At 51.1% G+C, this 24,168-nt stretch overlaps 7 protein-coding genes across 7 annotated transcripts; 3 read left to right on the top strand and 4 right to left on the bottom strand.

Moving 5' to 3' along the window:
* Positions 1–1,134: 1,134 nt before the first annotated feature.
* On the bottom strand, positions 1,135–1,796 carry CGCA056_v011554 (uncharacterized protein; the record flags this gene model as incomplete). Its single annotated transcript, XM_037326800.1, has 2 exons — positions 1,135–1,483; positions 1,546–1,796. The coding sequence occupies 2 exons, from the start codon at positions 1,794–1,796 to the stop codon at positions 1,135–1,137; spliced, it is 600 nt and encodes a 199-aa protein (XP_037174737.1).
* Positions 1,797–3,573: 1,777 nt separating this feature from the next.
* Positions 3,574–4,615, bottom strand: blh (Beta-lactamase hydrolase-like protein; the record flags this gene model as incomplete). The annotated part of the gene is made up of 2 exons (XM_037326799.1): positions 3,574–3,983; positions 4,039–4,615. 2 exons carry the CDS (start codon positions 4,613–4,615, stop codon positions 3,574–3,576), a joined length of 987 nt encoding a protein of 328 aa, XP_037174738.1.
* A 727-nt stretch (positions 4,616–5,342) lies between these two features.
* CGCA056_v011552 (Sulfide:quinone oxidoreductase) lies at positions 5,343–6,971 on the top strand (the record flags this gene model as incomplete). Its single annotated transcript, XM_037326798.1, has 1 exon — positions 5,343–6,971. One exon carries the CDS (start codon positions 5,343–5,345, stop codon positions 6,969–6,971), a length of 1,629 nt encoding a protein of 542 aa, XP_037173899.1.
* Positions 6,972–8,031: 1,060 nt separating this feature from the next.
* Positions 8,032–10,076, top strand: CGCA056_v011551 (putative bifunctional amine oxidase; the record flags this gene model as incomplete). Its single annotated transcript, XM_037326797.1, has 4 exons — positions 8,032–8,442; positions 8,497–9,266; positions 9,342–9,386; positions 9,440–10,076. The coding sequence occupies 4 exons, from the start codon at positions 8,032–8,034 to the stop codon at positions 10,074–10,076; spliced, it is 1,863 nt and encodes a 620-aa protein (XP_037174153.1).
* A 1,350-nt stretch (positions 10,077–11,426) lies between these two features.
* CGCA056_v011550 (General alpha-glucoside permease) lies at positions 11,427–13,161 on the top strand (the record flags this gene model as incomplete). The annotated part of the gene is made up of 2 exons (XM_037326796.1): positions 11,427–13,026; positions 13,091–13,161. 2 exons carry the CDS (start codon positions 11,427–11,429, stop codon positions 13,159–13,161), a joined length of 1,671 nt encoding a protein of 556 aa, XP_037174398.1.
* Positions 13,162–17,343: 4,182 nt separating this feature from the next.
* RTase-3 (putative RNA-directed DNA polymerase from transposon BS) lies at positions 17,344–19,341 on the bottom strand (the record flags this gene model as incomplete). Its single annotated transcript, XM_037326795.1, has 1 exon — positions 17,344–19,341. One exon carries the CDS (start codon positions 19,339–19,341, stop codon positions 17,344–17,346), a length of 1,998 nt encoding a protein of 665 aa, XP_037173630.1.
* A 1,844-nt stretch (positions 19,342–21,185) lies between these two features.
* CGCA056_v011548 (uncharacterized protein) lies at positions 21,186–22,790 on the bottom strand (the record flags this gene model as incomplete). The annotated part of the gene is made up of 3 exons (XM_037326794.1): positions 21,186–21,767; positions 22,092–22,567; positions 22,640–22,790. 3 exons carry the CDS (start codon positions 22,788–22,790, stop codon positions 21,186–21,188), a joined length of 1,209 nt encoding a protein of 402 aa, XP_037173629.1.
* Positions 22,791–24,168: the final 1,378 nt, after the last annotated feature.

Below are 24,168 nucleotides of genomic sequence, written 5' to 3'. Positions count from 1 at the left end.
GTGTTCGGGGTCCCTGGCGTACTTGGGGAAGAGGATGTCTCTTCTCCCACGGAGCGGCGTGTGACTGATAGAATCAATTGTTGCTGCTGTTGTTGCTGCTGATTCTTCATAGCTCGCAACCGTTTTGCCACCTTGGATTGCATTCTTGCAGCTGCTGAAGTTCGAGGTCGAGAGAAATTATGAACGTCGGATTTTCCCGATATGGCAGACCTAATTGTCATTGTTGGACTCGTTGGCCGGGTTTCTTGTGATATGGTGGAAATGTATCGGCTGGATGGGCGGTAAGTTTGCGACAGTGACCGGCTGTCCGTTCTGTACGTCTGACGCCGCTTGTCGCTCACGTCGGAAAGTCTCCGGCGTCGACGTCCTTCGTTTGGCAGTACGTCACTGTCAGGTCGAATACTATTCGTATTCGTTTTGTTCACTTCGTTCATGGTGCTCGCGATTACCAGAGAGGAGACAGTGGCGATCGGAGGAAGCGAGGGAGGCTCATCTCGTATTGTATACCCAGTTCGGGAGGTCATGGACGATCGCGCCGTTCTCGATGTGTGTGAACTCGAAGGTCGACTGTTCTGATGCATTCTCAGGTGGTAATTTGCCTCCCAATCTCCGTCTCTTGTCGAAGGTCTCCTTCCTAGCATCCTGTGCTCATCCTCCATTGTCATGAGAGGTGTGCGAGGCCTTTTGAAGGGAACATCCAAGAACCCACCGTCAAATGGAGGTGATTGCATACCAATCGCTGTCCATCGCCGCAAGTCGTATTTCTGCTGTTGTTCAAGCAGTGAGGCTTGACTGCGTGGAGAATAATGGGCTTGGCGGGGCATAGATGGAAGAACGATATCGTCAGATGGCGCAGAGGCGCTGGTAGAAATGTCCGACGCCGTATGATATAAACTGACTCGATCTCTCCATGCTCCGAGATCCTCGAACGTCACAGCTCCAGCGGCACGTGGAGTGCCCTCTCTAGTGGGTGGTTTCCATGCAAACGCGGTGTGCAAACCAGGCGAGTCTGGCAGCCGAGGTTCCGGGCTGTCGCCGAACACAGCATTCAGTGGAGTCGGCATGGACATACTCCTCGCATGGCGTCTGGGCAGTTTGGTTAGGCTCCCGCGTCAGAATGGCCGATCATGCTACTTACAGAGTTCGGTGTTGTTCTTGTTGTTGCTGCTGCTGTTGTCGTTGTAGCTGAACTTCGTAAGGATTCTTCTTCGTCAACGTCTTCCGTTTCCGCTTTTTAGGCTTTTCCTCCTTCTTTTCCTGGATAGTCGATAGCATCTTCCTGGCTTTGATCTGCTTCGCAGTTGGCGGCAATTTGACATCCTTCACCATAGATACGACTTCAACAAGCCCATAGTCAATGTCTTCCTCGTCTGGAGCAGTAAAAGGATGTTCTCCCCGAACGAACCAAGACTGTGAGAGACCTATCGTTGCGAACGGTCTTTCAGCCATCTCAATGACTGCAAGCATTGCAATCAATGACAGGCTGTCCATCTGTTAGCACAGATGTCCGATGTGAGTGGTTCGAGAATGGCCGTGGCGACTTACAGAGAAGCCACGCTGATTATGACATTCAGCCATGGTAGGTTTTCCTGAATTCCTTTCGACACATCTAATCCAATGTTTACCGCAACAATTATCGCAAGGGTGACTGCCGCAACCCAAACCGGAAGACCCAGTCGAGCGAGCAAGAACGCCAAGCCTGCAACGTACTTCTCATGTCTTTTTGGAGATCCGTTATTTTTGATGTAAGCAGTCCTGGCAGCGATGATGTGTGTGAGCACGTATGCAAGACTCATACAGGAGGCGACGAAGAAAACAGCTCGGCTCAAAGGATCCAGAACTTCAGTCGATTCGAAGTTCCGAAACAGCACCACTGCAGACAGAGCAATGCCAGCTCCAGAAGAAAGGAACAGAAGAATTACTGAAATCAGCGACAGGACGGGATAAATTCTCGCGGCCGTTTGCGGGGGAGGAGGGTTCGGCGACGATCTTGGCGACAGCACTGGAATCGTCGCAGCTTCATGATTCCGGCTCATTAGTAGACTGATCCCATTCAACCACGCCGAAGGCTTCTCGTCTCTCGAGGGTAATTCGATAGTAAAATTGTTCTATAGGCGGGATGCAGGCATTCGAGGTCGATCAATTACTTGGGGAGAGCGCGAAGTTAGGGCTGACCAGCAGGCATTGGAAAACGCGAGTCACCCGTCGTGCCAGCTTCGCCCAGTCTGCATCGGTCTTTGTATGGTTCCCCGAGTAATTCTTGCGTGTGGTTTGACAATGAAAGTGTCAAAGAGCGGACGAGAGGGGTTTTGTTCCCACACACTGAAATCTCTGGGCGGACATTCGCCTGGGCGTCTGGAGTGAGCATGACGTGTCCCCTCATTCGTACTCGAGGATCGCTGGCTCAATCCGATGTTGATGAGGTTCCATTCCCCGGCAATCTAGCCGGCGCATGGATGATGACTGAGTTTCTTTGTGTGGGATCAGTTCTCATCTGATGTCTGGACCGGCATGTGAAACCAATGCGGCGGAGAGAGGGGCCAAAACTCAGCTTCAGCAAATCGGCAGCGCATGGACAAAAGTTTGTTTCGGGTAGTCGGATCGAAATCTGTGACAGATGATTTGATAAAAAGGTGAGCGGCTCTATCACACGGACGTGTCCGCGTCTGTTGGTAGGGCCGTTGGTGAGACGAACTTCGTGTTCATAACACTGGCCATTCCTTGGCCTTGATCTCACTTGCAGTATGACTTCTGAGTTACAGCTTTGACATGCACTGCATTTTGACTCGTAATCACCGAGGAAACGGCGTGCGCTGTTGCGCTTCGGGTTTACGGAGCAGAAGTTGACGCTCGTCATGTGAGGCAAGAATTCAACCAGGGAATTACAAGTAAGCGCTGCGAAACAAACAATGGAAGCCACAGTGAAGAAGCATGAAAACTCTCTTTGAAAATTTTGGGAAGATTCGACCATCCATGACGCTGAGCTTGACGATCACCCTCCCCCTTTTCCACTTGGCAGACAACGTTTCACTGTGGATGGACCCTCTCTTACACAGTTCTCGTGTCAAGCACGTGTCAGACTGTGCCCGTTATTTGCCGAGGGCACTCATCCCATCGAAGCTCTTTGTGCGTGCCCGTCCCCGTGGTTTGGGGTAGGGCCAACCAAAGGGTCAGTGGCTCTTCTGGAAGTCGAATAAGTTCAGGCACCAGGGGCAGAAACTCCTGTACAAGACTAAGGTCTTACGCATTACCCCAGAATGACGCACGTTGCGATGTCTGCCATCGTTACCACCAAAGTTTGGTAACATGGGTACTGACATCGCCATGAGAAATCATTCTTTATTTATGCTGGTTTTCTTTGCTTCAACCAATTGAATGGCTTGGAATACTTAACTCGATGGGCAGCCGGGGTCACGATCACTAACTAAGCGAAACCAAACAATCATTATACGCAAAAGCATCTACATCAAAAATGGAAAAAAGACAAGAACAAAACAGAACAAAAAGAAAACAAAGGGGAAAACAGCCAGGTTTTGATCCTACCATACCAGCGGTTTGTGCCCCGAGGAGTTCTCACCACTGCACACCCCCAAGCTTTAGAGGTAACCGTAGCATCCGATGCCCTGATTCCGTGGGCTTCGGAAGGCGTCCAGCTCTGATGTTGGTCTGTAGTGATTGATGCAGCAGCTTTGGTTCCCCAAGGCTGGCATCACGCTTTTTCCGCTGAGCCACAAACTCCTCTTCGGTGATGCCATCCCTCAAATGTTTATTCTGTGCTCGGTGTTCCTGAACTGTCATCCAAGGCACGGGATCAACGCGACCCTCCGGTGGGTAGTCATGACCGGTCCAAATTTTGACGTCGTCAGGCAAACTTAGAAGCCTGCGGCCCGAATAATAAAGGCTTTTGGCGCTGCCACCTGGAAAGTCACACCGAGCGGTGCCAATGTCCACGTGGAATAGAGAATCGCCACAGAAAACGTTGTCTGAAAGTGAGATCAGCAAAACCCAAAGGGACGAGAGGCCGCCGAATGATCTTACCTCCAATCTTGTAGCCCAAATGGTCAGGCGTATGGCCGGGGAGATGTAGAGCAACGGCGTGAAGGTTACCAATGCTGAAAACTTCGTCGTCTTCAAACAACGTATCAAATGCCCCTTGACGTTCATCTTGAGGAACCCCGTATCTTTGACCGAAGAGTGATTGAACCTGACCGATTCGTCTTCCGATACCGACAGTAGGCTTATGCCCATGCTCTGACTCCAGGCGATGCTGGAGGTATGATGCGGCAGTGAGATGGTCAGCATGGGCATGAGTTTCAAGAATTCTGACAATTGTGTAGTCCTGGCGTTTGGCCAATGACAGGATTTGGTCTGCAGCGACTGTGGTTATGACCTGCGTTTCTCGATCATAGTCTAGGACTGGGTCGATCACAACAGCTTCTCGTGTCGAGGGATCAGCGACGACGTATTGCCATGTGCCGGTCTTGGTTTCGAATACGTCGTGAATCACTGGTTGTCCCTGGGCAAGGGTTTGGGCACTATGGCCCTTGTCACCGAAAGTCGATGACTGTTTGACGCCACCCTTAGGGATAGTAGACAGTGTCCTACGTATCTTCATACAACTCAACAACGCTCTATCGGAGGCGCCGGTGATTGGTGTGCGTGAAGAGTGAGAAGCGCATGATGCGTGGTATTCGAGTCGATGTCGCAGCACCCCAAGGCGTTCAACGGGTCGTATGGGGGATTGAGATGCCCGACCAGCAGTTGAGGAAGTGAAACGCACATTTGGTCGGAAAGCTTTCATGATGCGTTGGACAGATGAGCTGTGGAGGAGGATTTCTCGGGGCGGGTTCGTCATGAAAAATGTTACAGGTGGTAGATGGACGGTGACGCGAAAGTGGAACTTTTTAAGAAGTGAGTTGGATATCGGACGACGAGCTCCACAACGTTCCGCCGCTCCGCGTGCCGGTCGGGGATCTGCAGATTCATTCGGCGACCAGCTCGCCGACCAGCCGGATGACCGGAGTGGCTTCCGAAGCACAATATCACGTCACCGTCGGGGAGGTGAGGCAGTTCTCGCCGGCATGTGCGGCCGGCTGTCGGCAGTCGGGGCGGCAGCTCTACCGCGTCGTGCCATTGGCCAATTGCGACAGCAATAAATGGAGATCAGCCCACCTGCCACACCGTTATGTGATCGTCGGTGCGGCGTTTTCAATTTCTCCAGGCTACTGGACCCCGGTTTTTTTTCTACGCCGCTCAACACCATCGTCGTCGTCTTGCGCCATCTTTCCTACCGCTCCTTCCGCAATCTCATCGCAGACTCACCTCTTCCCTAGGCGCCAACTATGTTTTCGACGCGCGTGACATCCGCGGCTCGCCATGCCTGCCGCGCCGGTATGGCAGCCCGCAACGCCCCCGTGATGCGTGGGTTCGCGTCCAAGACTGCTGCAAGAGCTTCTCCCGAAAAGCCATCAGCTGAGAAGGCCTCAACCCTTCAGAAGCCGGCTGCCGCCGCAAAGGGTGCGGAGAAGGCCACCACCCCTTCGGCACCAACTCCTGGGCAAACGCCGGCCCCAGCTGCGTCCTCCGAGAAGACAGCTCCTGCCCCTGCTGAGAAGACGGCTGCTTCTCCCACCCAAGACAAGGCTGCGCCCGCCGCCGCCGCAGCTAGTCCCGAGAAGGCCTCCTCCGAGAAGCCCACTCCAGTGAAAGCTGCCCCCGTGGTTCCTCCTTCCCGCAGCCACAAGGTTGTCGTAGTTGGTGGCGGCAGTGCCGGTCTGGCCATTAGTCACCAACTCCTCAACACCGGAAAGTTCTCTCAGGATGACATCGCCGTTGTTGACCCTGCTACGTGGCATCACTACCAGCCCGGATGGACTCTTGTTGGCGGTGGCCTCAAGAACAAGGAGGACTTGAAGCGTCCTATGGAGAGCTTGGTTGATCCTAAGCTCAAGCTCTACCAGCAAAGCGTCAGCACGTTCAACCCGGAAGAGAACACCATTGACCTGGGCAATGGCGATAAGCTGGGATATGAGCAGCTTGTTGTGGCTCCTGGTATCAAGATTGATTATGGAAGCATCAAGGGTCTTCCTGAGGCCCTTGCCAACCCTAACTCGCTTGTCTCGACCATCTATGGCTATGAAACTTGCGACAAGGTATTCAACACTATTCAGAGACTTGAAAAGGGCAATGCCATCTTCACGCAGCCGGCCGGTGCTATTAAGTGCGCCGGTGCCCCGCAGAAGGTCATGTGGCTTGCTTTGGATTTCTGGAAGCGTGCCGGCCTATACGACCCCAGCAACACTGCATCGCCGATCAAAATCAGCTTTGCCACCGGTATCCCTGCCATGTTCGGTGTTCCAAAGTACAGCGCCAAGCTCGAAGAGTTGAGGAAGGAGAGAGGAGTCGAGGGCCTTTTCCAGCATGACCTGGTTGCCGTTGATGGCAACACTGCGGTATTTGCTCGGCCTGATGGAAACCAAATCACTAAGCCGTTTGACCTGTTGCACGTGGTGCCCAAGATGGGCCCTCATGCTTTCGTCAAGAACAGTCCTCTGGCCGATGCGGCTGGTTTCGTTGAAGTCGATCAAGCTACTACCCGCCACACCAAGTACCACAATGTCTGGTCGTCTGGCGATGCCTCCAGCTTGCCCACCTCCAAGACTGCGGCAGCGGTGACATCGCAGGCCCCCGTTCTGGTCAGCAACCTGTTACGGGCTATCGAGGGCAAGGAGCCCGAGCCCAAGTACGATGGTTACACTTCGTGCCCGCTCACTACTGAGTATGGTAAGGTCCTGCTGGCTGAGTTCAAATATGGTGGAGTGCCCAAGGAGACCTTCGGCGACTTGATTGGTTTTGATCAGGCAGTGCCTCGCCGTGCCTTCTACTATTTGAAGAAGGACTTCTTCCCATGGGTTTACTACAACAACATGGTTAAGGGTACCTGGGCCGGTCCCAATGGTTGGTTGAACTAGACGATCTACGGAGTGTGTATACTGTATAAAAAAGTACGCAGGTCGAGAATTCAGATATGGGAATTGTGAATGGACAACTATATTCCAAAGTCAAATGATGGGCTTGCTTCTCCTGTTTGTACCTTGCGGTAAAGGTATGCTTAGCCGCGTGACATGCCTAGCCGCGTGGAAATATGGATTTGCTACTGCAGGGCGACTACTGACGAAGAAACGCTCGTTTCGTTGCCATGGAAGAAACAGCACCGTCTCAGGGTACACATGAAGCCGCCAATCTCACCCACGCAGTGGACCTTGTCTTGTCGGAAGGAAAACAGTCAGCCCCTGCCTTGCCGGTGAGACCTTCAGTGGTTGGCCGTGGCATTGAAGGGCTGGATTGCTCAGGGTGTTTGGTCAGAAGAGTTTGAAACATTTTTTCCGTTGATTTTCCATCACTGAAAATGGGGTCATGCGTTGTGGAAATGATTGTCTCGAGAGAAAACAACCTGCATCCAGATATATGTGAATCACCGAATCTTGACTGCTTCTGTGCATGGTGCCGTTGATTAGGTAGGGTGAAGAATGAAGAACATGGTCATCAGGACAACGTGGGGAAGAGGCGTGTTCAAAGTGCCTCAAATAATGCGCACACAAAACATGGGGAGACAGAAAAGAGTCAGATGCTGATACAAAGACTTCAAAACGGCAATTAAATCCCAAAAAGTTGGGTTTGGGAAATGTGTGGCTTTCGCGTGGAAATGGGGCATGCATCGTTTACGCTAGTTGACATTCCAACACAAGACAGCACCAAACCATTCAGGCAGGGGCGAAGTACCAGTGAGGAATGGGAGCTGAACTTCCAGTCGACACCGCTGAGACAAGTGAACCATGCGCCGGTAAGATGTACCATAACGGGAGGGAACGGACGCTGTGTTAGTAAACATTTGCGTGGTTGCTCTCATCCGCCTGCGTCCAGACTGTTCCATCAAATTGAAGGATAATATAAGTATAACCCAGGTGGCCTGTGATTTGATGCAACATAAATGTGTTCAGCAATCGACAGCCATTCTTTACAATCAACACAATGCCGCTCCTTAACCCTCGTACACTCGTTACTGCCCTTTTGTTGGCACCATCATTCGCTTTCCCCGCATCTGAGTCGTCCCAGGTTCGACGAGACGATAAAAACGTCTGCAACAATGGCAATCTCGCCGCCGAAAACCCGCGTGCTGCCTTTTTCCGAAAGATCGTTGACAGCTCCGCTTACACCAACCACAGCAGAGTCCCCACCCCATCGGGTACACCGTTGAAGGTTGGAATCATCGGGGCGGGAGCTGCTGGATTGTATGCTGCTATTCTGTTGGACTCACTTGGTATCGAGTACGATATCCATGAAGTTTCAGATCGCATTGGCGGAAGGATTTACACGTACCGTTTTGACCAGGATACGTGGGCCAACTCTACGTCCGCCGATCCTGCATACTACGACTACTATGTGATCAATTATTCAGCAATCCCAGTTGGATACCTGACACTAACGAACAAATAGGACGTGGGAGCAATGAGGTTTCCTCCAATGCCCTACATGGACCGCGTCATCGGAAATAAGTCGTGGAGTCTTATTCCATACATCAATCAGCGTGTGGAGGAGCAACACCAAGTGGTCAAGAAGCCATACATTTTCAAGGCTGATAACACATTCAGGAGATTCAACGACATCACCGCACAACTTCAAGATCCGAACTCCGCGTCTCCCAGTCGGTACAACATTGACATCCCGGGAGACAATCAACCCTTTGAAGCGTCATCTGCATCCGACGTCTGGGCTAACCAAGTCAAGACTTTGACCGATGCACTTTCTGTAGACTTCACCAGCGGATTTGACTTGTTAATGCAGTATGACTCCATGACTGCACGAGAGTTTCTGCTGGACAGAAATTTCACCAACAGCGAGATCGACTGGCTGGAGACGGTGAACGACGCGACTGGTCATTATGACATGTACTCAATGTCACAAGCGGTTCTTGAGCAGTGGATCTTTTCCAGTGCAGACATCAACAACTGGTCTCTGATTAATGGGGGTATGGACATGTTGACGAAGGGAATGACTCTTGTCGCTAAGACCAAGCCTATTCTTAACAACAAGGTGACGGACATTAGGAAGAACTCGGACGGTACCTTGAAGGTTGTCGTGAACGGTAGTCAAGAGTTTGATTACGCCCATGTCATATCGACCGTCCCACTTGGCGCTCTGCAAATCATCAACACAACAGAGCTCGACCTGAGCTATTCTCAAAAGAGCGCCATTCGCACATTGCAGTATGTCATCCTTTCCATCAAAGTTTGCTCCACTATGGGATATCCCGCCGGCAGTTTTCAATAACCATTCTACAGGTACGACCCGTCTACTAAGATCGGCCTCAAGTTCAAGTCGAGATGGTAAGTGTTTTCATGTCTTAGGTATCCCCAGAACGTCTACTGACCTTCGTCAGGTGGGAGAAACTGTCCACTGGCCCATTCAAGGGAGGCCAATCTTTCACGGACCTTCCTATCCGCCGCTGTGTTTATCCGTCGTATGGGGTCGATGTTTCAGGCGTGGAAAATGTCGGGACAATGATCGCGTCGTACGTGTGGGGCCAAGACTCATCGCGCTTGGGCTCTTATCTCAACCCGCATAACCCTACGAACCAGGCTCCATTTCAACCGGAAAGTGTCAATACTCTGGTCGACCTTACCCTGCGTGATCTCGCAGAGTTAAACGGCGTTTCTCACGAGTTCATTCTATCCCAATACGAGGGCTACCACGTGTATGACTGGTATGGCTCTGCGTACTCGAATGGCGCATTCGCCATCTTCGGGCCAGGCCAGTTCAGTAGTGTGCTGCCGTGGCTGATGATGCCTGCTGCCAATGGACACATGCACTTTGCCGGTGAAGCACTCAGCTCTGGACATGCATGGATTATTGGAGCTGTCAACAGTGCTTGGAGAACAGTCTACGAAATCCTAAGCACGGAAGGCCTGGAGGATAAGAAGAAGGAGTTCATCGAAAAGTGGAATATCATTGATGAAGTAGATATGGATTGGTACAACTGGTCCCCAGACGGGTCACCAATCAAGTCATGGCCTTGAGTACATAGGCTGTATTCTCCTTTATTGTAGCAGGGGGCTGATGGCGCTCAGAAGTTTTGCAACCTTGTCACAACACTTCAAAGGCCTTCCTTACATCCCAATGTGTTTACGCTCGTTTAAATTTCGGTCGCTGCAGGACTGTATGTAAAGGTTTACAATTAACCCGCCAATGAACAACGGACTGTCTTGCACTGTTTCACGCTGTTGTCGTATTGGTCTCATTCATCCGATGCGTGGCTGAGGCGGTGTTTGCCTTAGCAGATGGGAATAATCGTGCGCGAGTAAGGCGGACGAGGAACCTGCATGAACGGCCCAATCGGGACGGCGTTGGGCGTCCAGCATTCCCATACGACGACTGTGTAGAGTGTCATTTGAATCTCATATTGTCAACGGAACAGGCCATAGGATCTTCATTACACAAAGCTGTGGTGGCCCGATCCCATCGACGGCTGGGCGTGAGGTTCCGAACACCTTCCTACAACGCATTTGTGTGTAACATGCCTTGAGACGCAGACGTATTCTCGGGGCATGGAAGGAATGTGGCCGAAGGCTGTTGAAATGGCGCACACCTCGATCTTCAAGCCCAACTGACTCTGTTCTTGGCTTTGCTGGTCGCTTTGCCGTGATTGACTGAGAGTTAACGCGGAAAGCGTGACTAGAGTAAGCGAATGAAACGAACACAAGAACCACAACAAGTGTTCGTTCGTTTCGGTTACGTTGGCGAATCATAATGTCACCATAACCACCAACGGAGAAAGGCCCAATCGAGTGCTAACATCTTGCGCTTTGGTCCTTGGCCTTTCTTGGGGAATCCTGCCAAGCAAGGCGCGGCGTGAGCAGAAGAGTCTGGGTTTTCGATAGTCCCTCTTGGCCGAATCCGATTGGTCTTAGTGGCCGCACTTCGGGATTCTCTCACGCGATGACCGAATCTGGGCAACATCTGTCTTTCTTGTGGCTTCACATACCCTAGTCCGCATGGCCATCGAGAAGCGGATATGAAGCTGAGCCGTGGGAATCAGGCCAGTGAGCCCCACTGGAAGACAGACCTCATGAACCCCATGGGGAATGCGGGGAAGGATGGGGGCCAGTCAACAGACATCGGCAAAAGATTGGGCGAACCATCCCCGCAAAGTTGGCAGGTGATTTGTGGACGCGACTTGGCAGATGGTTGGCGACTTGGCGAAGAGGATTACCAGACTGTTGGGAACAACTGTTCTGACTGATGCTACCATGGGAATTGCTTATAGCTGCATGCTCCATCTCACCTTTGATAGCGATTCTATCCTCTTGCCATGGTCTTCAGCTTCCCTCATTGTCATCTGTGTTTGATCTGCATTCCTCATTGTCGACATGACAGACACAACTTTAGGCTCGTCTGCTGCTAAAGGAGACACAACAGCCTTCGACCATCATGAACACCGCTTTTACACACCAAATGTAGCCCTGATCGAGGCGGCATCAGCTGCTAGCGATGAAGAGGCGAAGCTCCCCCGGAAGGAGCTGTTTTCGAAGTATTGGCCCGCAATCGTCTATAGTTCCCTCCTAAGTCTGGCTCTAGTCATGGAGGGAATGGACGTCGGCTTGATCAACAACTTTTTCGGACAAACAGCGTACCTGAATAAGTTCGGGTGGCCCGACGCCAACGGGAAGCAACATATCCCCACCTCGTGGCAGGCCGCGATCGGCAACGGGAACAACCTTGGCAGTATTATCGGTCTCTTGCTCAATGGCTGGCTGCAGTCACGCTACGGCTCTCGACGAGTCTACATGGGTGCCATGGCATTGATGGGTGCTACCATTTTCACATTGTTCTTCGCTGTCAATGTGCAGATGCTGTTTGCGGCAAACATACTCTGTGGTATTCCTTGGGGAATTTTCCAAACCCTCACAACTGCTTATGCCGCCGAAATTTGCCCAGCTGCTCTTCGCGGATACCTCACAGCTTGGGTGTCCATGTGCTGGGGATGTGGTTCATTCCTGGCTGCCGGTGTTCTTCGCGGTTCGCTTGACCTGCCTGGCGATCTGGGATGGCGCATCCCATACGCTCTACAATGGGTCTGGGTTGTTCCACTGTTCGTTGTCGGATTCCTCGCCCCGGAAAGCCCCTGGTACCTGGTTCGTCGCGGTCGTCTGGCAGAGGCTGAAAAGTCTTTGCGCCGCCTTGCCCGCAAGGAACATTACACCCAGGAGACGATGGCGCAAACACTTGAGTTGATGAAACATACCAACGAGATGGAGAAGATCGAAGCTGAAGGAGCGACCTATCGCGACTGCTTCCGAGGCACAAACTTACGACGTACTGGTATCGTATGCATGGCTTGGATCATTCAGATCCTGAATGGACAGGCGATTTGCTCGTACGCTACCATTTTTTTGAAGTCAGCTGGCATGCCCGAGGTCCAGGCCTTCAACTACAGTATGGGCATTCAATCGGTGAACATTGTCGGCACGGGTATTGCAATCTGTTTGATGGGAAGAATCGGGCGGCGCACCTTTTACTTTTATGGCTCTTCGATCATCGGCACCGCTATGCTTATTATCGGCATTATGGGTTTCATCCCAGGCCAAGACAACGTGGCTATTGCGGTGGCGGTCGTAATGATCATCGTCAACCTCACATTCAAAATGTCCCTAGGGCCGACATGCTATGTTATCGTTGGCGAAACGTCTTCCAGTCGTGTCAGAGCTCAGACGATTGTCATTGGACGTGGAATCTACGTTTGTGGCCAAATCGCCGTTCAGCAACTCAACCCTCGCATGTTGAACGATAGTGCTGATGCTTGGAACTGGGGTGCCAAGACGGGTATGTTGTATTTTGGCTTCTGTCTTATCTGGGCTGTGTGGATCTTCTTCTTCCTCCCGGAGACGAAGAACCGTACCTTCGCCGAGTTGGACTACCTCTTCCAGAAGAAGGTTCCGGCGCGTAGGTTCGCAACAGCACCGATTGACTGTAAGTGAACATCCCATTTGACACGTGAACAAGTGTTTTGGGGCAGGTTACTAATATGCTACAGTGTTTGAATTCACTGGCGGCGACAAGCTCCGCGGAGATGTTGACGGCATTGAAGATGTGAAGCGGATTTAAGTGCAAGTTCAGGATAGACGCCGTGCTGGGGATTCAGAGAGGGCGAGCTATTTTACATTTTTAGTGTCATCGATGGCGGGAAGAAGTGTCCGTGCAATAGAAGCTTAGATGATGGCACTTTCGCTCAAGGACAGCACAATGCAATTCCGTTGACCAAGACGCTTTCGACATCGTGACGCAATTCAACGGCGAATGCGAAATTTGTGAAACTGAGGGTGAAATTATACACGATTCAATTGCACAAATGACCTGGAAAATGCATCCATTACCAACCGATGCAAAAATTAAGCCTCCAGCCCTAACATACTGGCAACGACGGCTTCAAGTAGAAGCCGTTGAAACCCTAACAGTTAGGAGTCTAATCCCTAAACCAAATTTGGTTTGACAATTGGTTAGGATTGGTCGAAAAAATCTGCGCACGGTCCTGGTTTCTTATCAGAAAAGGTACAACACCAAAAAAATGGTTCGCCTATAGTAAAAACGGTCCTTGAGATACATTTCCTTCTCACAAGTGACCTTGTACGTAATCACACATTCATTTCTTAACTCGAATCACGCAATCCAGCACAGTAACCAGATTCCCACCTTAGAAACGGTTATAATACCCCTTCAGCCCAGGCATTAACAAGTCATTATGTACCTGCATAATAGCCCTAGATACATGTATCTATGTTCATGATAATTCCAATCGTATGAACTCCAGTACTCGACGTCCTGATGTCTGCGATGCACGCTTTTAGAGAGCTTCAGCTACATGATGACTACAAACTACATCTTCCATTGTTTTTTCTAGATTTTTTCCATCTATCTCATAATTGATATCGCACGAACTAGACCGACGCAGTAAGTCCAATATACTTACACAGAGATTGCCCACCTAAACTCCTCTACAGGTACTCATAGAACCTGTTAGCTACACCACAGTCCCATAATCCTTGTTCCCCTCACGTTCTCTAGGTATGTCTAACCAATAGTTGTGGTATTATTTGACCCACACTGAAACCCGCATAATCATTTTCGGTGTTGTGATCAAGTTACCGTTTTTATTGGCTAACCCACGTATGCGGTCTCCGTTCCGGATGTAAATCATCACACTAACCTAACCGTGGTCTCACCCTAGAAATCCGTGACTTTAAGCCTTGTATTGAATGGACTATCTCAAGTTCTACTGCCTTTATTTCTTCTATATAAAGTAGTACATTCCTCTGATGAAGATGTGATCCTAATTCCACATCAACCTTCACTTTTTTTATCAGTAATATCAAGCATCCCTTCCTAAATCCATACATCAACATCACCATGACAGGCACCTCAGAGGGGACGCTGAAGCGTGGCCGGGGTCGTCCGCGGAAGCATCCATTGAGGCCCGAAGATACGCCTCAGCCGAAGCGTGGACGTGGTCGGCCTCGAAAGCGTCCTCCGCTGGAGCAAACTGGTCATCATGTGAAGCTCCGACGCGGTCGGTCGCGGAAGCCTCAGGCTAGTCCTCCCACTGCGACCCCACCGTCTGGACAAAAACCACTTCCCAGAGTTTCACCAGACCCATCTTTCTCCCCCTCCCGTCACATTCGTCACCTATCCCTCGACTACATCTATCCAAAATATTCTTCTTTTTCCTCACCTGAACCCGAAACGCCTGTCGATAGTGCACGAAATGGCACCGGCACAGACTCCGGCCCTGGTTTATCGTTTTCGAAAGATATCTCCAAACCAGCCCCTGCAGGTCCCACGTCTCCTGCCGCCGGCGTAGGTCCCACTACTTCGCCATCTACTTTATCTCATCCCATCAACAAGATATCTTCGTCGACAATCCCTCACATTTACCCACCGTCCAGGGACAGCGAAGCTCTTCCTAGAGCAATGATGCAAATAAATGGTATGTGTAATGCATTCTTGCTATGTTTTTGTAACTCACATTAGAGTTCATATTAAAAATGGACTTGCTAACAGGTTAGGTAAAGCTCTTGACACTGCAGAATGCCCTTCCCTCCCTTTCCGAGAATGCGTCAAGGCCTCTCCTGAACTATTTTGCACCACTACCTCCTTTGCACAAGGCGATTGCCATTCACCTGGACCCGGGTCCTCGCAGTCGTCCGTCTCGTTCAAGTCACAGATTCCCATAACACCTGTACCTTACTCACCAGAGCTGTCATGTACGACCCCTACAGCAGGAGAAAGGGATTCGTGAGCATAGCAACCCTTCTATATGAAGTTGTAGTATAATATCGTTATTGTATAGACTTTGTCGATCATCAGAACCATCATGCTACAGTGATTGAAGACCCTCTTGAATGTAGCTTGCGATTGGTCGTGAGAAGAAGGACATAGGATATATCCAGATAGAGTTACTTCTTGTTTAATATGTAGATCTCGCCTAACAGTTATGCAACTACTATCTTAATACGTCACCTCATTAACAATCGAGTCAACCGAATATCATACAATGAATTTTCTACTGTTAACCTAGTGCCTAGGTCGAAAAGAACTTCGTTCTTACGATGAGGTAAGTTTACCTGTCCACAATATCAGGACACTAGAACGAGTTAGGGTGGCAGTAATATTCCACATCGCTAGCAACAACAGTGCCTGTCTGAAGGCCCTCTCTATCCGTCTATGTTATAATGTTCTATCGAAAAAGGTTAAGAATAGCGGTGTATTTAATCCGTTGGCTACGCAGTTAGTATGATAGGTGCGGCCCTATCCTCGTAGTATTCATCAAGCGACGCCCCAGCAGAGTTCCAATCGTTAAATTGAAATTCGCAACGCCGAAGAGGATTGAGGAATGTAGAGGAAGAGGGGTCTAGTGAGGAATCTCCGCAGTGTGGCGAGGTACATCAGGTCATCGCTATAGTATACTGAGAGGTTCATAGAGATTAGCAACCTGCTTTACGATAACCTCAGCACGCAGAGGATATGCGAAAAGCCATCCAAAAGCCCCAGATTGAAGCTAAGTAACGCCACCACACATATGTGCCGTAGTCTATTCTCACATACGCTTGAAACCGCGGAGAATGAGTTGGCAGCAGTGCATAGGTGTAGTGTATTATAGTAATTAATGGATAAAACTAGGATGAAGAACCATTTGCGAAAAGACGAGATGGATTAATTGGTGTTGAATATGGTGGCGTAGGTGTGCAGACCACCCCAAAAGAGCCGTGTCTTTCCACTTTTCTCTTCCTGAGATATGACCGAAATGATTGGCCCGAAATGGTTCCCAGTTATTGCTTTTGCTGCCCCTCCAGCCAAGCTCTCAGGGATCACTATCCCATGTTCACAATCTCCAACGTCTCAGCCGCAGCCGCTCCTTTTAACCATTTTCATTCGTCACGTACGGTTTTCGAAACCCACTCAATCAAACAACTCCCGACACCGTTCTGTTCCCGAAGGAGCCGACACCTTAACCGGATAAGAACCTTATGTAGCTGCGGTGGGTCGTGATACCATTCACACCATTTCGTGGCCAATGAAATCGGTAGAAACCGATCTACACTCATACGACGTCCTCACTCCCTACCACAGTCTTACACCTATACAGATTTGCAGCAAAAGACACGTCAATAATACCCAGAAGCATGCTAAGCCTGATCGCTACTTCTGGCTTATTTATTCTACCGTCGCTGAACATGACGTTTGCACTTTTCAGTCTGGGAACACTACCCTCAAACTGCATTCATTTTTGCCTTTCCAATCTCAGTACCCTCGTTCATGGAGTAACCACGTGCCCTTCTTCCTCCCCATATCTTGTTAATAATTTCTTCCACCCTTCTTCCCTATCTGTCGCATTAAAGCCACCATCTTGCTAGCATTCGCCGCCCATTGCAGCTCAATCCAGATATCGTCCGTTTGGAAACAGACCGAACAACCGTTGCGTTTCGTCTCAGCTGCGTCTATCGCAGTGTTGTTGTTGTTGTTGTTGTTGTTGTATTTAACGCCGTGGCGGCAAGGGCGCAGCCGCCCTTGCGGCCGACCTCCCGAGGGGTATATGGCGTGGAGGGCCGCAGGCTCAAGCTATATACTCTACAGTACACGCCTCTTCCTAACGTCCTCCAAATCTTGCCCATAGGCTACTATGTGTTCTATCCGTCCCTAGTTCCCGCTGGTTCCCTGGTTCCGTTATACTCGTCAGTTCCTCTACGAGGGGGGGGGGGGTTCGTTACTAAGGCCTAGGTTCAGACCTAGGCCCTAGTACCGCGGGCAGATCTTCCGGAAGAAATCTGTCACGCAGAGAAAGGCCTGGAAGCCTTCATGATCAGTGATTAGCCCCTTGTAGTATCGATCCAGAGATCCTATTGGTCCTATAGGCTCCTGTGGACTAGAGGGGTGGAGGGTGGGCCACTGAAGCCTCCTCGCTAAGGTCTTTCGGCAGTAGACTAGGTGGTCTGCCTCCTTTGCCTCCCCACAGGAGCAGGTAAGCAGTGCTTCTGTATGGTTAAAGCGTTGATGGTATTGTTCGAAGTCTCCATGGCCTGACCGGGCTGCTAGGAGATGATGGAGTATAGCCCGTGGCAGGGCTAGTTCAGGGGGGCAGGCAAGGGAAGCCTTAAGCCCTAGTTGGGTATAGCGGGGTGTTGCATCTTGCTTCCACCATTTTCTATACTGGCGGCATATACGTTCTCTAGCTAGCCGTTTGATCCCTGACAGGGTGGCTAGTTGGCCCCTAGGGGCTGGCATGGTTGTGCCCTCCTTGGCTAGGCTGTCTGCTTCCTCGTTCCCTTTGATGCCTTCATGCCCTGGGGACCAATGGGTTCGTATGTCATACGTCCTAGCTGCCTCTTGGATCTCAAGGAAGGCCGCTTGTGAGGAGTCTGGGACCCTGCCTCGGATCCCCTGGATAACGCTGGTATTATCGATACAGATATGTATAGGCTGGCCCTGGGAGGTAAGGAGGGCCCGTCGGAGCCCTGCCCTCGCCCCCTCAGCCTCCCCATCAAACACTTCTGCTAAGCTGAGGCGGCCGCAGCCCTGGGCTATACGTTTGTTCTTACGGTATATAACAAAGCCAAACCCTGTAGCGCCATCAGGGGCCTTAGAGCCGTCTGAGTAGATAATAGTATGCTTATCTGGCACAGTCTTAAGCCAGGCCTGGAAGATCCTTGCTGCTGCTTCCTTCGTCTGTGTGACTATAGGGTGGTGAGACCCTAGGGGGTATTGCGGCTGTAGGAGTGCTGGCCTTGGGCACCTAGGTAAGAGGCCAGCTGTTCTTTGGAGCCTGGTCTGCTGCCGCCCTGGCTGTAGAAGCCTTGGGACCAAGGGATGTTGTTGGTCAACCTTCTGTAGGCGTGTAGCGAAGCGTAGTCGCGCTGCCTCAAGGGCCACCTCTGCTGTTGGTAGGCCAGCATCTCGGATGAGGGCACTGGTTGGTGTGGTCCTCCAGACAGGTAGGATAGCCCTTGCTGCTGCTGTAATAACTCTTCCGACTCTACAGGCTAAACCCTTCTGTCCTGTGCCGACTATACTGGTGCTGCTGTTCAGGGCTGGTCTGGTCAAGCCTGCATACCAGGTCTCAGCTCCATATAGGGCTATTGGGAGGGCGCAAGCAATAGCTGCTTTTCGAACTGCAGCTGCTGGGAGCCCCCCTTTTGTGTTTGTAAGGTGCTGTAGGAAATAGGCTACCTTCTTTGCTGCTGCTACTTTTATTCCTACATGGTGTTGGAAGGTGAGTCTCCTATCAAACCAGACCCCTAACCATCTTATAGGCTTTATTGAGGCCTTGATAGTTAGGCCTCTGGCTTGGATATCTGGTAGGTCTGTTGTCTGTTGATGTTTTCTGCTGAAGTGGATTGCCTCACACTTAGCTGGGTCAAAGGCGACTTTATTTTCTGTTCCCCAGCTGAGGATGCTACTGATCTCCTGGCCTAGGGCTGTAGCGTTCTCTTCTAGCGAGGGGCTAGTAGCTACTAAGCCTATATCATCTGCATAGCCAAACCGTAGCTTCCGATCATCAGCTAGGATATCAGCTATATAGAGCAGGAAGAGGATAGGGGATAGTGGAGAGCCTTGCGGTAGTCCACAGGATAGAGGGAAGTCCTCTGTAGTAGTATCCTCTAGCCTGACGCAGGCTGTTCGGCTAGAGGTGAAGGTGTAGATCAGTCTGATCAGGCTACTAGGCCAGCCCTGCTGTCGTAGCCTGACAATAAGTCGGTTTCGTAAGACGGAATCAAACGCCCCCTTGACGTCCATTGTTGCTAGCGTCGCAGTAAGCCCTGTATCTAGAGCCCTCTCAATCTCATGGGTTAGACAGGTTGTCAGGTCGACTGCAGCCCTCCCTGGTAGGGCTCCAACCTGCTGTGGGCTGGCAACCCCTTCTAGGATAGTAAGGTAGGCCATCCTCTTTGCTATCAGCCGCTCTAAGCCTTTGCCTAAGCAGGACAGCAGGGATATTGGGCGCCAAGACCCAGTCTTAGAGAAATCTGTTTTCCCTGGCTTCTGGGTCATGACAATTTCCGCATTGCGGAAGGGTCTAGGAAAATAGCCTACTTGAACGCAGGCCTGGAAGAGCTGTTGTATAGGCTTGGCTACTAATCCCCAGGTGCATTGTAGCAACTTTGTAGTAATCCTATCAGTCCCAGGGGTTGTAGCTTTTGTCAGAGTAGCCTGGCGTACTTCCTCTATGCTAACTGTATTCTGCCAGGGTATAATACGACTTACAACCACTGGGGTACTAAAAGGGTTCCCAGATAGGTCGTCTGTAGCACTAAATCGCTCAAGTAGAGCCTTTCGCAAGGCTTGGGCTTTATCGTGGGTATTGCTGATCGTCTGCCCTTCCACTATTAGAGGCGGAGCTTTAACTGCTAGGCTAGACTTCCGCCAGCCTATAATTTTATATAGGTCTTGGTCTGTCTTAGCCTCTTCGATCTTAGCAGTCCAGTAGGTGCGTTTCGCCCTTCTCACAGTTGTTAGGAAGACTTTTTGCTCCTCTAGGATAGGGGGAGGTATGACCAGCCCAGGTTCTTGGGCCTGTTGGCGCCTAGCCTTAATAGCAGCTTGGTGGGCTACTGAGCATTCTTCTGTCCACCAGGGGGCTCCCCTACCCTGATTAGTCCGTCTCTTGCCTACAGCTTGAATAGCTGTATGGAAGAGGCTGACCAGTTGGGCAGCTAGGGTGTCCAGCTCTGCTGGGTTGGGCAGTTCCCCTAGAGTAGGTAAGGCTGTAGCCCCAGCCTTTACTAGGTCGATCAGCCGTGGTAGGGCTGACTCCGGGACTGAGAGCTGGTTATCCTGGCGTCCCTGTTCCTGGGCCCTACTCATAGGGATAGTTGTTGTGATGGCTTCGTGGTCAGCCCCTGGGTGTAGGTGTGGGCGTAACACTGAGGGTGCTTGGAGGCATCTTTCCATTACCTCGAAGCTGCTAGTATTTACTACGAAGAGCTGGATTCTGTTAGCGTTAGCATCTGGTCTCGCTGTGGTAAGCGCCCTATTTCTTCTTGAAAATAAGTTAAGTATAAGGCAATAATACTAAGGGGAGCAGTAGACATAATTAGAGAGACTATCCATAGCTAAATCACCTCATATACTCATTCGATGCGGTACTAGAGTTATCCAAGGCCACTATGGCTTCACGTGCTAAGTCCTTAGTGTACTTGACTACTCTCTTCATCTCTTTAACTTATGATAGAGAGCATAGACAGACACTTGCTTTAATCATAGACACCCAAGATATTAATACTGACCTATCATGAGAATCAAGCCGGCCACATACAGAGGAAGGTAAAGGGGGCAAAAGCATATGAGAGGTTCAATATTAAAACGAAGAACAAGTAAATTATGCACATATTAACCAACCCCACGTAGTTGTAACGACTCTTCCGTTTTTCTTTTCTTTTCTTTTCTTTCTGTTGAGAGAATGGTGAGGGCTTGGTCAATTGGTTGGCTGGTTGGCTGGTGGCTTGGTTGGTTGGTTGCTTGGTTAGTAAGGTAGATTAGGAAACCGCGAAAGCAAATCAGCCAGGGGAGTGGAGGGGGAAAGAAGAAAGAAAGAACCATTATGCTTACAGCCTTTGATGCGATCAATAACTTTTACAATCTCATGATATACACGCTACGCTCTCATGGAAGCAGTACGTCACTGCATTAGCAAGACCAACAAACTGGCTGGAGACTTGCAGCGCTGCTGATACCGAGCTAAACGTCTTAGCTTCAGAAGTCTCTATGATTCCGCTCAACAGGCTGGGCATCCAGAGAATTATGTATAAGATAGGACAGGATTTCAGCAGTATCATGCGCTTAATGCGCCGCTCTGACGTCTGGGTCTGCTTTTTGGTAGAAAGATTAGCCATCATTGCAGCCGTGACGTTTGACGATACACCGTCTTTTGCGACGGTGGTGTCTCTGCTGGGGTTCCATCTGTACTCCAGGAGGCGGGAAGCTCCCCACGGTTGAGGAATACATGACTGGCTTGCAGTCCCACCTCCGCTGTTATATTCCGCAGTATCTTCTCCGTTGGTGAAATCTGAGCAGTCCCTGACTCTCTGAAGAAGCGTTGCTGTAAGTGCCTGTGTAGTTTGTAGAGGACGTCGTTCACCTAATGCCCTAACGTGTGTTTGTTGCTCCCTGGTGCCTAATCGACCAATGCCCGCCCCCCTCGGTCCGAATACCTGGCTCGTATCCGGACTGGTTTCGTTCTGCCGCGACGTCTCCGAGCGTACCGTCGTGTGTGGCTTCTTTTCCTTGTGGACTCTGGCCGCGGAAGGAGCACGCGGAGCCAACGGCCCAGCTTGCTGCCCACTTTGATCATCAGCAGCACTGCCGCATCTGCTATCCGATTCTCCTAAATACCTAGTTAGAGCGTACTCTGAGGCGCGGGAAAGGGAACACTTCGTACGTTTTGCCCGGCTGTCTTGCAAGCACCTCATAGGCGTACCCCACATAAGCCTGGTTGGTGTGAAGTTTCTTCCTCGTGGCTCGAGTATGGCCATTGTCGTCGGGCGTACTGTTAGTGATCCGGTATCGCACGAAAGCCAGGACGTACTAGCGGCGGGGCGAGGACGTTGGCTGAGATAGCACCAGACGAAAGTGTAGATGCAAACGGTAGTGGATATGATCCACAGACGCCAGACATAGGTGAGGCCAAGTCGAAGGTTGGGCCGGTCCCGCGCAATCCAGCAGCAGTTCCCGCCAACTGGCTCTATCACACCGATCCTAGCAGCCAAGGCACTAGTAGTAATCGGAATAAGCCATACGCAGCAGCAGATTGAGAATCTCTTAAGTGATGAGCTGTCCGCCATACTTGTTCTCTGCCATATCACCAGAAGCGTGGCTATAGCGATGGCGAGGATGGAGAAGTCGGATGCTTGCGTTGAGAGCTGACTAAACACGCCGTTCAAGACGCACGCTATTCCGCGTTGTAATTCCTGGTCCCTAACGTAGATGATCCCCGATATAGTGTTATTAGCTGAGTTAATGACTTCTTTGCGTTGATGGTCGTCTTGGTTAGTGTCTCATCCCGCTTAACATTGACGTTGATAGGAGAACACCTTACCAGCAACCATGAGGTTAAGGACGAGGGTGTGTCGTAGAGACCGGCGTCGAGTATGGTGAAGACCAATCAAGATTAAAGCGCTCGAGGTTGCTAGGAACGAAAGACTACTCCCTAGGAGGGCTAAGGACGCCACCAGTGAGTTGAAAGCCATTGTCAGCTGACGGGCCATACAGCTTCACCCCAGCACTAGCCAAGCTGCGCACGCATGATCTCCTCTCTCTCTCTCTTCCCTTTTTTTCCCCCTTTAGCCTGTGCGGGGACTCTCCCCGCTTTATCCTTTTCTTTCCCCTCCTTTTCCACACGACGTACGGATAGCAGCATCAAAGCTCAGGCGAGTCAAAGGCTATTAGTGAGATAATTAGGGTTGTGCGTGCGTTTGAGAAGGTTACCGGTGTGAATTCGAAACCCCCCCACCCCCCAACCAAGCAGTGATGACGCCTATACCGTAAACCTCCCGAGCCGATGCATGCTATTCCCTAACGCTTCGGCCTATGATGTCTCACTTGCCGACTATATCTCCACCTTCGACTCCCTCAAGCTTGACAGCCTAGGAGCCATATGTTACATGTTCTAAGTCTCGAACGAATACTACCACGGTACGATCGGGCTGTCCCCTCGGGAATATCGCTAGAAGAACATCGGGTATTCCATGCTAGCACGGAGCACGTCGGCGAGCCTCCCCAAGCTTTCCATCTCCCATCTGAGCAGCGCGGGTGGTGATATGGTGACACACCGAAGCCGCATAGCCACAGGATCAGGCTGAAGGAGATCTCCCAGCGAGGGCGCACAAGCCTCGAAGGAAGTGCGAAAGGCGTGTATGTTGGCCTACGACGGTGTGTGCTCGGCGTCGATGATATCCTCCCTGCGGAGAATCCTGAGGTTCGGGCACGCACGGGCGGGGCAGCCGGCTCACGCTTACCTCGCAGAGGTCAACCTTGCTCAGGACCAATTATTCTAGCGTAGTTTGCCGACGGGGGCCGTCCGTCATAAGATACAAAGCACGGCGCCTACGCTGATGTGGAAGTCGAACCTGGCGGTGGTGCCTGCGGCCGGATAATGGCACGACAATCCGGCTAGCCGCCTCACGGTTTATAAGCCTGGCACTATTGGCCGAAAGTATCATCCGACGTAGGAGCAAGACTGTAAGGTCTCCGAGTGCTAGTGTCGTAGCCGGTCTATCACCCTGCTAATGCCCGGCCCGGTCGAAGGTCCGTATCTCAAGCGTCTCCAGAGCAGGAAGGCGCGACAATAGGACGGCAAAGGCGCCGGCGATGCCTCTTACATGCAGCTCGCCGACCGGCTGCCCGGAGACCCTGGTGTCCTCATGTGCCGGTGCCAGCTGCTTGCTGCCTCGCCTACGTGGCATCCGGCCGGGGGGGTGTTCCATACTCCGCTGCCGAGTGACGCAGCAAGGTCTCCGACCTTCATGCACTCCAGCGCTCACACACAGTACACACCAACGCGACGTACTATGTCGAGATGGTCAGGGCCACTCGGTAATTTGTAATGTGCGATGTGTCCCTAACGAC

The sequence above is a fragment of the Colletotrichum aenigma genome (assembly GCF_013390185.1).
Source record: "Colletotrichum aenigma strain Cg56 chromosome Unknown KSG_Cg56_contig08, whole genome shotgun sequence".
Taxonomy (NCBI): domain Eukaryota; kingdom Fungi; phylum Ascomycota; class Sordariomycetes; order Glomerellales; family Glomerellaceae; genus Colletotrichum; species Colletotrichum aenigma.
This window is presented reverse-complemented; position numbering and strand designations above follow the sequence as displayed.